Consider the following 15,057-nt stretch of genomic DNA (forward strand, 5'->3'; position numbering starts at 1 on the left):
AACTTACTAAAATGGAATATACTAATCCAAACACATCTGCAAAATATTCTCTTTGCTTTTCAGCATCTTTTCTAAGCTTTCAGATAAATTACTTTTTCTAAGCTATGTTTTCTAAGCCATTTCAGCTATAATTGTTTATGACCTGCAGAACACCATGTAATTGATTGATGTTTTCATTAATCTGAAATTTTATTTACTTTCTATCAGACTAGTTTTACAGTCTTTTCTAAATATATCTTTTCTATGTGTATTATCAATACTAGTTGTCTAGTATCTATTGCCAGTCCTTACTGAGTCAAGTCATGGACTCAGCTGAGTATTATTATACATAATTTTTGTATAAAAAGGACTCTGCTTTTTATCACTCTCTGAATACAGGGTTTTCACTGCTTCTAGCGATAGAAGAATTCCTCCAAAGTAAGAATTGAAAATATAAACTTTTGCTTTAAGTTAGGTTAATGTGTGTGTCAGTTTATACCTCCCTGAGTTAACTGAGGAATAATCTATTGCCCTTTCAGTTCAGGTGATGCTTTGCTTTGCAAATGTAGTTACATGCAGGCTTCTCACTGCCCTAGTAACACAAACATCTTAATCAGAGCACGGAAAAACAGAACTAAATCCTTTCGGGTGCACAACACATGAGTTTGTGAAGAGTTATTAATACACAGACATAAACCGACCTGTTCTAGGAGGCACTAGAGTCTCTTTGTACTAGGCGCAGGCTGATGCTTAGGCACACTCCTTCCCAGCACAAAGACAAGGTCTGCTTTGTATTTTGTTCAGTCCCTGGCTCTACTCTTTCCCTTTGTTCTACCATACAGCAGGATATATTTGGCCCATAATGAAACAAGATATTTTATCAAGAATTAGGTGAGTCCAAAATTGTTTATCTGGGACATGGTCAGTATGTATCTACATTTTTATCTTTAAACGAAACATGAAAACAAGAGAGTTCCTTTTTATTGTTGACTCTCATCCTGCCTCTATCTGCTTTCTGTTTAAACTTTATGAAAAATGTTCTGAATTATTTTCCTATTTACTTTTAAACTACGTTTTCTTTTAAAGGAAAGGATACCTAAAAGCACTTTATAACAGTGGAACAGAGTTACACTGATCCTGAAGGCATTCAGATAACACGGTTATTAGTGTGGTATTCCCATTTAGACAAAAGCGTAATGAATATTAATCTAAAAACTCTCATCTCTCTCTTGCACATAAACTCTTTTATGATAAGACCACAGCTTTCTAATCTTTGTAATGTGCATGCTAATCAGTATAACGCGTTGGCTCAATTTTGCTAAAAATCCTAAAACCTGCATTTGAATGGTTTAGTCAGCCGAGAGGGTCACCAAACTATTCCTTATGCAGTAACTGATTGTTTGCACATAACATGGAGAATTACTCTAGTTATATACATAAGGCTTTTAATTAAGTCAAAAAATGCCAATACTTAATGAGTTCTAATCATGCATAATTTATTATTTTAAGGCATTACCTGGTATAAAACTACAGAATGGGACAGGATGGAAAGTCTGAAAGTTTTCACCTTAATTGTTTAGCTATTATAGTATCTTTCTTGTCTTAAATTTCCATTTCTGGAAACCTGTGGCACTCTATCTTTTTGACATTTCCCAATGAAAGACATAGTTTTAAGACCTGTTTTTCTGCTTCTCAGTGGCACTTTGACATACAGTTTGCTGGTATAGGCAATCAGGTCAGTCTGACACAATATACACTATATAATACAGACACAATATACACAATGTATTATAGACACAATATAATATAGCAATTTTTTTAATAAAAAGTTCTTCTCTTAAATATATAGTTAGGTTATTTAGTGGTGTTCTGTAGAAATCTACATGTGATCCTGCACAGATCTGAAAATTTTGTTCTACCAGAGCTTTTAATTGAATTGTTTGTCACAAGGATGTGACTTCTAGTCTCTTCTAAACATCAGTCTCATTACTGGCAAACATTCTTTTCTATCCACTGTCACTGGCAAGGTGCCCATCCAGTTCTCCATCTTTCTATAATGTGTACTGTAGGGATGACATAAGATATTATTTTTATTAGGTGGAGTTGGTGGAAGAAATTCGACAGCTGGACTCCGTGTACTTTAGAAAGCTCCAGGCTTTGCATCAAGAGAGTGGTTCCAAGAAGGATGAGGTAAGACAAGTACCTACTAACAAAAACAAACTTTTTCTATCAGAGAGGGTTAACACTTTGAGTATCAGCAATGAAAGACTGACTACATGCCAGTTTGGAGAAGCAAGTAGTCTGATGTCTACCATTCATTTTGGGGAATGATTGACAGCCATTGTGCTAATTACAAATACAGATCTTCTGTCAGTTACATCAACATCAGACCACTATACAATTGGAGTCAATGGAACAGTTTCCACTAAAATCTGTGGAATGTATTTTGGTCCCTTAATCTTGAGTAAATACCTCAATTTCAAGTAAATTACAGGTATATATTGGTTTATTTGGTTATGGAACCTGCACAAATTGGTGTATTTAAAGCAAACATAAAACTAAAGCTGATCAAGAGCTGGAGCCTTAACTCAATTTATTTTCTCAGCAATCAAAAAGCTGTTCTACAGAGACAGAAATCATCTAATGCAAGGATTATAGACTGAGCAAAATATAGAGATGAAAAAAGCAGTTACGCAAGTGAAATAATTTCTTCCCTCAGAGTACTGTTGCTGACACTGGTCTGCCATCCTGCCCTGACGCTCTCAAAGAAGATCAGCACTTGCGTCAAGTTCCCAAAGAATTGGCAGGTCCTAATCTGTCTGACCTGATCCACGACAAAGAGAAGTTAGAACAGTTCTGGGTTTTTCTTAATGAGCATTCTGCTGGGTATGTTTCTTCATTATTATTATTTTACCCATTTCTAAGTTTGGAACAAATCTTTGCTGGGAACCTTGGCTATCTAAATTTTCACAGATTTTAGTCTTTTTAAAAAATATATTTGTACATTCATGAAATACACATGCACATTGTTCAGTCAACTGAATTGTCTTAACATTTTTGGGTAAAAATACTCCTGTCATAACATGTTTGTATTACAGTTCTCCTTTCAGTTTCTGCTTTGATTAGTGGCAAACCCCTGAGTAGAGCAATTAGCCTATAATGAGGAAAAATTTCTCTTTTTTAGTACAGATTCAATTTAGTACATTTTAAAAATTAAAGCTGAATGTTATAAAAATGTACAAATAGAACACAGCCACATTATTCTCACAGTGTGAGAGCAACTACAGTTTTGTGTTTGCACTGATTTGAACAGTATTAAGTACCAGCTCATAGCAGATACAGTTTACACAGGGTTTTTGGAAAACTGAGCCCACTTGTTTTTAAAATGAAGATCTAAACAGCAGTTCTAGCAGAAGTAAATGTGAGTTTGCCACCTTTATTTATTTTTCTTTCAAGCCCCACACTAATCTCTATCCTGTTTTAGGAGAAGTCAAATGTACTTTTTAAGTAACTGCTAGCAAGTCCTTAAATTGTCACTTCCTTCCTTTAACTCGGGTTCCCATGAGCTGATGCTTTGCATATTGCCTATTGCTTCTAGTCAAGCACTGCTATCATTTTAGATTGGATGTTGGTCAGCTTTTTCAAAAGTGTCCAGAGATAGACATCTAGCACAGGACACCTCTGGCCAAGACTCAGTTTCATCACTTCTGCTTATCAACATAGGTTCCTTTTGTAGTCAGAGAGAAATACACACCTCTGGACACAATTCTTCTAATTCTGAAGGTAGCATCTAAAAGCAGTTTGGATGGATCATTCCTAAAGATGGCTACTTCTGTTCACTGACTACAAAAAGACTGTAGGTAATGAGTTCAGTTGGAGATTGAGGTGCTGTAGGTGCGTATGGTCAAGTGACTTCAGAGTTAGTTGTCTAGACCAGTGATCTCCAACCTTTTTTGATCGTGCAACCCATCAATAAAAAAATTTTGAGCATGCACTGCCAACATATGTACATTTATTTTTTTATAAATTATGTACATATGTTTTTGAAGTTCTAATAATTTCTTCCTGCCCCGCAATGAATTGTCTTGCACATGCCCTGGGGTGTGCAAACCCCACTTTGGAGACCACTGGTCTAGAGTTCCTCTCTAACTGGGGAAATGGTAGGAAATGCCAGAGAAAAGGTCACTGGCTAGGATGGGGTCCTGGATGGGCATGCTGAGTCACCTCTGGGAGTTCCTGTCTCTCTGTTAATCACAGACAAGTTCCACCTTAAATGACAGAGCTGGGCAGAGAAATGTTTAATTTATGGAGAAGTTTTCTTTTGTAAAAATCAGTTTTGAAGAAAAACATTTGAAAAAGTCTCACAAAACAGTGTTTTAGAGCTGGGTCCAGACCTAGTAACTCTGAAGTCCAGCTGGCATGCTACAGTAAAGATGCCTAACAATACTATAAGCTGAAGGGATCCTATAACTAATGCAGTCTGGAAAATTTCAGCAAAAAACAACCAACGTATCACTTGCCTCTTCATCCAAATTTATGGCTCTGTTATGGCCCAATTACAAGTCATCCAAGTTTCAGGAAGGACAGGCTGCTGAGTACCTTGACACAAAATCTGGTAAGAGACTAAACAAAGTCCCATTAATTAATACTTTGTTAAATATATAGGATATATGCACACAATTGCAGGACAATTTGTGTTTATTTGGGTTAGTGGGTTACCACTTGTTAGTCTTGCCAGACTGACTATGCACATGCTCCTGATCCATTGAAAGGAAAAGATCGAGTACGCTAGGATAAGCCACCACTGTAAACTCTTTAACCTAACACGCTTTAAGAATATATGTTTTGCTTTTTAAGTAAGATGGACATATTTGATCAGTTGGCATGGCTAGATGACAAGGAGTAACTCCATAAACCACAGTAATTTGGATCACTCGCATTTGGGTGAACTTATTTGCATTTTGATGACCTAGCAAATGAAAGAATTTCAGTTTCAATAGAACTTAGGTCTGTAAGGGTCTCAAAAGACTTTTGAAAAGGGGGCATCTGTTCTTAAATCAGTCAGATGCTTTTGGAAGTTTCGTTCGTAGATCAATGCTTTGAAAAAGCCAGTTATTAATGGAATGGAAAAATGAAACAGGCTTGTCTGAATGTAATGTTTCATATTTTCTGCTGCAAATACAGTGAATGTCCTCATTAAAATGCTCACAAAACTTCAGCTAATAAGATACTATCAGAAAACAGTCATATAAATTGAACTGAAATTGTAGGTATGTCACTTACTCTGTCTTCTGGTTTAAAGAACAAAACCAATATATGTTCCATTAAAACAAACTCAAATTGATAGTATACACTCAAATGATTATCAACAATATACAGATCAAGAATTGCATACGGAGATTATTTGTCACTTACTATGAATAATGAAATCAGTAGAATCAGTAATTAATGAAAAGGCAGCCCACAAAAAGCCCTAGAAAAAAAGTTTACCATAAATTGTTTTTGTCTGCTTGCCTGTGGACTGACTTAAGCTCTAGAACTTCACATGGGGTAGGAAGGGGATGATTTTGGGGGCTGACATTCCCAGCTGTCACCCCTGCTCCTTCCTCAGACGATACGACAAGGAGGCAGAACAGGGGGTGTCGACTTGTCTCTCGGTGGCTCACAGCCTCAGTACTGCTTCAAATTCTCATCTGTTTAATTTTTCATTCTCTCTGAGAGCTCTGCACTATGGCTCTGGTTCACAGTCCCTGCTGGATTTAGCAGTGGTACACTGAGGAGGTTAATCCTTTCAGGGTACCCCAGAAGGGACCCTAAATGAGATCCCTAAGATGTCTGTTTGACCTGCCTGGTCAGCAAGTTCCATGGTCTCACCAGATGGTACTAGCAAAGAAAAAAAGACATAAAACTTCAGTCCAATCTGACCTGGTATTTAGGACTTGAACACTTCGGTGGCTTGTGGTTAAACTAATAACTCCCTAGAATGTTGATGAAATTAACTCAATATTGAAATAACATTCTGTTTAAATTTGTTTGTAGCATGGATCTCATGTGCTGGCTAGATATTGAACAGTTCAGAAAGATGCTCCACAAGGATAAAGAAAAAAGGGAGGAAAAATCTAAGGACATTAAAAACAAGTACTTAAACAAAAACTACTTCTTTGGACCCAACAGCCCAGCTACAAAAGAACAACTAGAACAGGTACCAGTTATAAAACCGTTCATAAATAACAATCACACTGAATGTGACTGAGATAAAAGTCCATAAGCATCTTTACTCCAATTTTTTCCCAAGCTATCTCCTCAAATCTTACCTATATTTTTCGGAGAAATCTGGTTCTGTTCTGGTTGTGGGGATCCCCTCCTTCCTGTTCAGGCTGTTCCTCCCCTGTCCTTACAGAACACCTCTCTTAAACCCTGATCTGAGGCCGCAGCCAGAGCATGCACCACACAGCTCAGAAAAAGTGTAAAAATGGCTTTCAGACGGAGTGGCTTGTTCCAACTTTCTATTTTAGAATGTCAGTAAAGCCACAGACAGTGAGTCTGAGCTGTGGTACTCCAATATATCTTGATACTTAGGAAATTTACTCAGTCAAGCTGGGGTATTATTTGCTGGAGTCTGTATTCTATTATAGGTAGGGACAAATGTAATCTGTTCCCTTTTATGAAAAGTACATGTGAGCCTTGGGTAAGCATGCATTAAATGCTTTGCTTACAGTTAAGCTCATGCTTTGCTAAATCAAGGATGTAGAGAGATAAAGGACTTTTGGTACACACAAAAGTTTATGTCATGTGTTATTGTATTTGGATTGCTTAGCTAATGCATTCAGGTGGAGGATGGGGACAAATCCTTCATGATCGACTTTCGGCAGCGGTTCTGCTAGAAATTCAGCAATACGTCCAGAAGAGATTAGAAAAACAATGGCTGCCATTGTTCCTGGCAGATGAGCACCATGGGGCAGAGGGACAAGCAAAGGTAATTTTTTAACAACAGCAACAAATCCAGGCATTGTTTTTTGTTTGGCTCATAATTTACCATTGGGATAAAACGGTTCAGAGGAAAAGCAGCCCATAACTCACATTCAGTTTACATTGAAGAGATGCTCTAGCATGTACAGGTTGAAGCATTTAGCTTGATAATTGTGAAGACAGTTTCTCTGAAGGCTTAGTCTGGCTGACAGTATTATTGTTATATCCTAAATCTGAAGAAGCTGGTGTTAGCTCTGCTGCCAGCCAAGCTGCCAGGGGAGTGAACAAATTTTTGCTGTGGTGCTGCACTCTCCATATGCCATTCTGCCCTAGCCATACACTTGCACACAGAAGAAATGCTGCTTTGTGTAAAGGATTTGCCCAAGGGGACAAGAATACAAGCAAATGAGTGGGCTTCCCACGCTGTATTCTCTCTCTCACGCTGTCCATATTCTCCCATCTGGAGCTGCAGCGCCTGTAGAAATTACTCCAGGACTTGTGAAATTCTGCTGAGTCAGGAGGTTAACTGCTACAAGCCTTGTTTCCAATTGGTTACTTCAGAAAGTTGCCGGAAAACTGGGAATGAGAAGCCTTTCACTCCTGCTGGCTCATTAGAAAGAGTGGGGAATGGGCAGAGCTAATATCTGCCTTTTTTGAGAGTGCCTGTGTGACTGGGATCTGTGTAGGGAGATCATCCTGCTGGTGACAAATGCAAAAAGACTTGGTTTTTTGCACTTCCACAAAAGCTCTGAAATGCGAATGTCATAGCAGAAGGAAACTTGACAGTTCCACCAAGCAGACACATAGGCAGACTGCATTATACATAAAACTTGTTTTCAGTGATATTTTTAACATCTAAAAGGTTGTCAGAGGTGTTGTCAGAAGTGCATTTGAACTGGATCTTTTTCATTGATTCAGAGCACTAAGCAATCTGAAAACTGTAGGTTCTGATAAGGCAAATGGTAATTTTAATAATGATTATGTTAAAGCAAAATTTCCTAACCCTCTGCCCTTTTTTAGCTGAACTCTGCCTCTTTTACGAGCTATGGCACAAAACCATGCGATAAGGCTAAGCTGCTTCCAGGTCTGGAAGCTAATTCATGCCTCTTCTTGCACCTGCTGCACTGTGCTGGTGGGGAGCACATGCAGTTTGGAAAATGCTGTATTCAACTCTAATAAACAGTTTACAGGAAATCCATACTTCTAATGAGCTTTTAGTCTTTTCCTAACTCCATTTATGTCTGCTCTTTTCTCTTTCTTACTCCAAATTCAGAGGATGAAAAGGTCCTTTGAAGAATGTATTTTAGAAGAAATGAAACCAGATGACATTCTCGACTTGGCTTCATATTTCACAGTGACCAAACACTGTGGGCATGCTATGTAGTCCTTATTCAGAAAATCTGCCCTTGATTTGAGGTGTATTTTTGCTACAAAGAAGCTGCAGGATCAAGCCTGTATTTCTGATACAGCTGTCCAAAGGAACTAAAAACACTTCATACAAAAAAAAAAGTTATAGCCCAAAATCTGTTCCCAAAGTAAGTGGTCACTCAGAACATTAGGGGTAAGGTAAACCAGTGGAAGACCGCAGTTTGACTATCATTACCTCTTGTTTTCTCTAACTCCCCAGTCTTAATGAGCATGTGCTCATTTATAGTTGAACAAGGGATGGTGTTCAGTGTGGGTCCACAATAAGTTTCAGATATAAAGATATAAATGAAGATATATAAACTATTCTACCACTGTGGTCTCAATCATTAGAGGGCTGAACATGAAACAAGAAAAGTTAAAAAATACAATGATAATCTTTTGCTTAACCATAGATAAGGGACATAACTGAAGATCTTCCATGCCAAAACCAGGAGAAGACAACTAGGAAGTGGAAGGCAAGTGACGTTTACTGTGTCTCTTGTGTCTGCAGTTTCACTGTCTTTTCTATTTGGACCTTGCACATCCTTCACAATTTCCCAGCTGACAGTGTGAGGCCCAAATATAATGCTGTCAAAAGCAGGCATGATTGTATTGGCTACAGTGGACTGATTACTCACATTACTGGTGAATTTAGCTCCCTGCTGGATGTTCACAGTAAATTTCTCTCCCTTCCTGGCTGGAGAGGTCATACTTGAAAAAAACGTGTCTTTTGTCCTGGGCTTTGGAGCACGCTTAACCCTCCTCAAACTGGTATTGTACCTTTAATTCACATTTATCTGTATTTTGCATGCAGTGGACTTATTGGGACAAGCTGTTCATTCCAGCATCTGGTAGTTTATTTATTATTGCGAGTGGATTACGTGCAGACACAAAAGGGAATGTGAAGTATGCAGTGGAGTGGGCAGGTTTAATCATATCTCACAGTATCTGTTTCATTTAGAATTGTATTTTAATCTTACAGCACTGAGATAATATCAATTTTAAACATCTTAAACCTTTGTAATAATACATTTCATCAGATGTTTGCCAGTTTTTTCCTCTTGAAGAGCAGTGAACTCTTTGTGATTGCCAACATACAAGTTGTGTACATTTATTCAGTTGAACTTTTATTGTCTGTTGAAATCAAACTGGAGACCCGGTCACCAATTATCCATGCAAACCATTAGCTCGAAAGGGATCCAAAGTGCATGTGGGTTCTGTTAACTGAGTTTTCCCTTCGTCTGTTTGTCAGGAAGATGGTTATTTTCCATGTTCTGCTTCAAGGTTGTTGACCCATAAAATAAGCAGTGTTCGTATATTAGTATAGGGGTGGGAGCAACGTTTTGTTCTTCCCTTCATGAATATGTCCCAGAAATATTTTTTCCCCAAAGTTGCCTAAATCCTGGTCACAGGAGATAGAACACATTTGGAGAACTGGAGGAGGGGTGAGAAGATGCCACCTTACTGTCCAAGTTGAGCCAACTTTATTTTAACCAAAGGACCCTTTGGACAACCACACCTCTTGCAAGGGCAGGCTCTCAGCCCTGGCAGGCTCTGTGGCAGGACACTAAGCATAACCCGTGTTTTTAGGAGAAGCTGCAGAAGGACTTTCAGCTTAGAATCCGGTTAGATTTCCAGGACTGTCCACAACAACTAAAAATGTTTCTGTCCCATGCTGACCATTGAACAGCACTCCACCCCTCCAGGACTTCAAGAGTTTTATACAACTGTTGGAAGATAGTTTTCATTCATGCATCTGATAATAAAGAGGGGTTGTTTGGCTTGCTCCTCAGTGACAGCACGAGAACTGTTTGTTCAGGAAGGCAGGCCAGCCTGAACTTCATTTCAAACAAACTGTCCCTGCATAAGCCATCTTTCTTTCTCCACCCTTTCCTGGCTGCCTACTGCTCTGTGCTTTGCAGCATGAGGATTTCCAAAATGTCTCGATGACTTTAAATTCTATTTTACTATTGGTAGCTTTATTCCACAGAGAGCAAACTCTCCAGCTTCTGTTGGTGATCATGGCAACACATTTCAAAGCTCATTTTGTTGGTGAGATCCCTGTCAGAAGCATTTTACAACTTCAAGCTATGTGGTTTGTCTGTTCCTTTTTCTTTGTTGTTTGTTTGCACAAAACTCAAACTGTTCTCTAGAAAAGTAGCCTGTTGCCATAATCAATAACAATAGCTGTTTCCATACTTTATAGTATGTAGGCATATGGTCTAAATCATTGTCAGTCATTTCCTCTCCCATCACGTCTTCCAAAAAATGTTGCCCAAACCAAACTGGAAAAAAAAAAAAAAAAAAAGAAGGAAAGAAAGAAATGAAACCTTGCCACATTCTATTGTATCCATGTCACAAACTCATAAACTACTGAAAGTTAGGGTCAGTGCAAAGATAAGAATCGGACAGTTTATGCTAACTAATGCCTTTGTTATTGCTTTTTGAAACAAAGTTTATTTGGTGCATTTATTTCTTCTTTTGACAGCATGTGGACAATAAGTGGGTTTCTTCATCTAGTGAAATAATTGCTTTCCGCAAAGCGCTGTTGAATCCAGTGACAGCAAATCAGTTTCAACGCTTTGTGTCACTGAAAGGAGACCTACTGGAGAACGGAGTGCTCTTTTGGCAAGAGGTACAGAAGTATAAGGTACGGTGGTAAAATGGAGCAAGGGGAATATAATTCAATTTGTAAGCAAATGCATCCATTACTGCATAGTAGGAGAATTTTAACAAGAATATCTCTAGGCATTTTCACGTTCATAGTAAAATCTCTTTCACTGCTTAAACTGTTTTTTCTTTGATGAAAATCCTCACTTCTTAAGGGTAGCTATTTTTAATTACTTGAATGTATTGTCTCTGTGTTTCTTTATGCTTCTTCAAACTGTAACATTCTTCTGAGTCTCTAAAGGGACACTATTAACCAGCTAATGCCCAGATTTTGGTATACATCTGTGGAGCAGTAGAAAATATGTAAGCATCAAAATGTTCATTCTGTCTTTATAGTTACACACTGTTAAATAATGGGATTATTGCTGAATTTGGTAATCCCTCAAAAATCAAAGAAAACTTTTAAATTCAATCAAATATACAGATGTAAAGATAGTATCTACCCAAAAAGCTTATATGTACAATGCAGACCCCAGCTCCCTGGCACTCTGTACAGTCACATTTGACTGCAGCTGAGGATGTGGTCAAGGTGAAACGTGATGGGGAAGGTCAGCAGGGATTGCCTCTCTCCCAAATACATGTCCCTTTGTGAAATTGCTGCTGTGTGGGGTGAAACACTGGAAAACTCTGGAGTGAGCCTTTAAATCACGCTGCAGCCTCCTACTAGCACCCTGGACTGAATGCGGGGGCACCACGGATCTTTCACTTGTTCCTCATTCCTTTCACCTCTGGGATATTGCTGATGCAAAAGTGCTACCAGAGTGCAGAGCCTCTTCTGGGCTCCTGAACATAGCCTGTGTGCACATGGCAGGCAGGGAGCATGAGGTTAGTTAACATGCTCAGAGATTTGGAGGTAAACAGAGTTGATGCTGCAGTAGCATTTGGAGATCCTGCTGCAGGCATGTGGGTTTATTTTCACTGTTTAATTTTATGCATTTGAATTTGGGGTCCACTTTAGAAACTGAAGCTCCTCTGTTTCACGGGGGCAATCTCCACTCCTCACAGAGTCTCTGACCCCCAAGCGAGGAATCATCGGCTGAAATGTTCTCTGGGGCTGCTGTTGTCTCTCTCTTGGTTACAGAGTGACTAGCTTAGACTAGAAACTTGACATGAAGGCACCTGAAGTTCCATGACATAAATCCTTCTCAAAATATTTGATGTTTTTTGTGATTTGTGACTCTTCATTGCTACATTGTGGAGGACATGGAAACTTTCTGCAAATTAATGTGGAGTGTAGTTTAGACTGTTTTCTTTGTGGATCTGTCCTCTGAAGAAAGCCTTCATTGTTTTATGTCCCATCCCCTCTCCTTCATTTATGTTAATTTTATTTGTCTTCTTATCAAGAAAAAGTACAATCTGACCATATTTCTACATGCATGCGATTTGTCATGGTTGGCAGTTGATACTTTTTATAGAAGCAAAGGCCTGGAGTAGTAGGAGTGTTGTGGGTCAGGCTGAACTGGAGGAATATTGCCAAAGATGTGGGCAGCACTTTGCACAGTGCATACTTGTATTGTCTGAGCCATATCATGCCATCAGTTGAGACAGAACTCCCTTTAGGAGTCAATGACTGCATTGCTCCTCGTAACCCATTGGGCTGGCGGCACATCTTGGGACAATCAAAAACCAAACAAATTTGAAAAAAAAAAAAAAAAAAGAACTCCTCTGTGGATCATTTCCATCTGTTCCTCTATGCTCATGTCTCATCCCTCTTCATATCATATGGCTTGTTTGTCTTCTGCCTTTTCTTCTATGCTAGATGAGCAAAGGAAGCCATAATATATTCTTAGGATATATTGAATATGTTTTTGTATTGCCTTACTTTCTTCATTGTAGCTGTTATCATTCTTTTTTTCCTTCACAAAACTAAAAAATATTCGTAATAAAACAAGCCAGCTCTTTCACATACCACATTTCTGGTTAAAATCCCTGTTTTTAATTTCTTTGCAAAGTAAATATCCAGCCTCCTATACCAAAACTAAATGCATATTCTTCATTTAAAGAGCTCTCTTCCTGAAAATTCTCTAGAGTGCTCATTGTGTCTTTAGTAGATATATGTGATCATCTCCTAGTGTTATAGAGATATCTTGATGTTTATGGATAGATGGAAAGTTTGTGTTTCAAAGCGTTTGAAGGAAGTTCTTTGAACTATGTTTCCTTCCTGTCAAAGTCCAATGGTAGCATCATCAGAGTGTGAAAACACAGTAATAACAGGTTTTACAAGAACAATAGGATCACATTAAAAAAAGTAGAAACCCCCCAGTGTTTCTCTGAGATCTCACCCTTGTACGTTCAGGTTTGTTTTGTATTCTATTCTGCACAGAGTTATTTCAAACACTGAGGTTTTGGGAAACCAGAAAATCTTAATGAATGGGGAAACTAGAAGATGTCAATGAATGGAAGATTGTACTGGTAGCTGAAATTGTCCTCTCTTGTGCCAACATTCCTGGTTATAATACCTTGTAGCCTCTAAATAATTACCCTCTTTTCTTGGAGTATTTAGAGCATTTCTTTGTCTTTTAGTTACCATGGCTGTGCTAGTCATAGCAGGCTCATTGTGAAAATCAGTGTATTTCACACCTGTAGGTGTGTTTCTCTTTTCAGAAATGCCTCCTATTTGCCAGTGATGTACTTAGACTGAACGCAGGATAAAAACTATCCTGTTCCATCAGAACATGCAGGCAGAGATTATCACCTAAAAGCAATGATTGCTATGTATCTGCATTTGCAAACCAGAAGTCCCACTCATGTCTTAACTATGTCTTTGACCATTCACATTTGTTATAAGAATTTTGTCCTACATACTGAATAAATCCATTGTATAATTATTTTTGTATGACTATTACTCTTTGACCACTGGGCCCCTGTAAAGGGTCTTGCGCCTCTCTCTCTCCATTGACTGAAAATGCTATTCTTCATCTTTCAGGACTTGTGCCATTCTCATTGTGATGATGCCACAGTCCAGAAAAAAATCACAGCTATTATCGACTGCTTTATTAATTCTGCTGTACCCCCAGCTTTGCAGATTGACATCCCAACTGAACAAGCAAAGAAGATTCTGGAGCACAGGAAAGAACTAGGACCTTACATTTTTAGAGAAGCACAGGTAAGAAGCAGGGAGAAACTCTGTAACAGATCTGGCTAGAGTCTGTGTGTCTGTCTGATTTTAAGGACAGTCTTTGTTGCTTATGTGACCATTTGGACTCCATACATAAGCCTGGGCATGAAGGAGAACACTATAGTCATGCATTTCAATGAAGATTGTATGGTGGAGATGACAGAGAGGCTTCAGATATTTTACTGCTCAATAAACTGGTCAATCTCTGACAGCTGGCTGATCCTGGAAAGGTGTTATGCAGGTCTGCGTTAGGAATTCTGGCAGTAGAAATTAATTCTGTCTATGTTTTTAATTGCTTGTTCTTTGCCACTTGGTTAATGTCAGAGAAGTAATTTGTAGTTAGTTTGTAGTTTTTGTAGTTTGTGAAAAAAAATGCAGATGTGAATAAAGCACAAAGACAGCTTAGCTTACTGAATGTCTTTCCCTTCTTTATTACAGAAAGTCTGTATTAAATGGCTGTAGACAATTTTCTCTCTGATCTTTGTACTAATCAGACTGAATAGCAATTTGTGAACCTTTACTACAGACTTAATATTTTCTTATTCATCGTTACTGTCTTCTCTGACTTATCTTCTAAACACAAGAAAGATAGTTCCTCTTCTTTTCCTATAAAATTGGAACCAACACCTTTAAACATCAACTGTGAGTCCATAAAGGGTTTGGATCACAAAAGATGAATGGTTTGTCAGACAAAAGGGTTCATACGGCTCATAAGAGAAATAAGGAGTCTCATTTCAGCCTGTGTAAAACCCAGTGAACTCCAGAAATGTGGCACAAAAGCAAGGGAAGAACTTGGCCAAAAAGCTGTGACTGGAACATGACAGTGACTCACATGTCACTTTCAAGTCTGTTGAGCCAGAAGCAGTGAGGTGCTGAGCATGCTCGGCTCCTTTGAAGCCAAGTTTCTCAATGAG

The 15,057-nt window shown here is 38.5% G+C and overlaps 1 protein-coding gene across 1 annotated transcript in view; it reads left to right on the forward strand.

Moving 5' to 3' along the window:
• RGS22 (regulator of G protein signaling 22) overlaps positions 1–15,057 on the forward strand; it is a 75,178-nt gene that overhangs the window by 41,748 nt on the left and 18,373 nt on the right. The window contains exons 16-22 of the mRNA XM_059836344.1: positions 2,077–2,169; positions 2,699–2,865; positions 6,019–6,181; positions 6,797–6,955; positions 8,769–8,831; positions 10,844–11,005; positions 13,952–14,131. Of these exons, the coding sequence (XP_059692327.1) occupies positions 2,077–2,169; positions 2,699–2,865; positions 6,019–6,181; positions 6,797–6,955; positions 8,769–8,831; positions 10,844–11,005; positions 13,952–14,131 (987 nt within the window). The remainder of the gene's footprint in view (positions 1–2,076; positions 2,170–2,698; positions 2,866–6,018; positions 6,182–6,796; positions 6,956–8,768; positions 8,832–10,843; positions 11,006–13,951; positions 14,132–15,057) is intronic.

This window comes from Gavia stellata, chromosome 3 (assembly GCF_030936135.1).
Source record: "Gavia stellata isolate bGavSte3 chromosome 3, bGavSte3.hap2, whole genome shotgun sequence".
NCBI classification, from domain to species: Eukaryota; Metazoa; Chordata; class Aves; order Gaviiformes; family Gaviidae; genus Gavia; species Gavia stellata.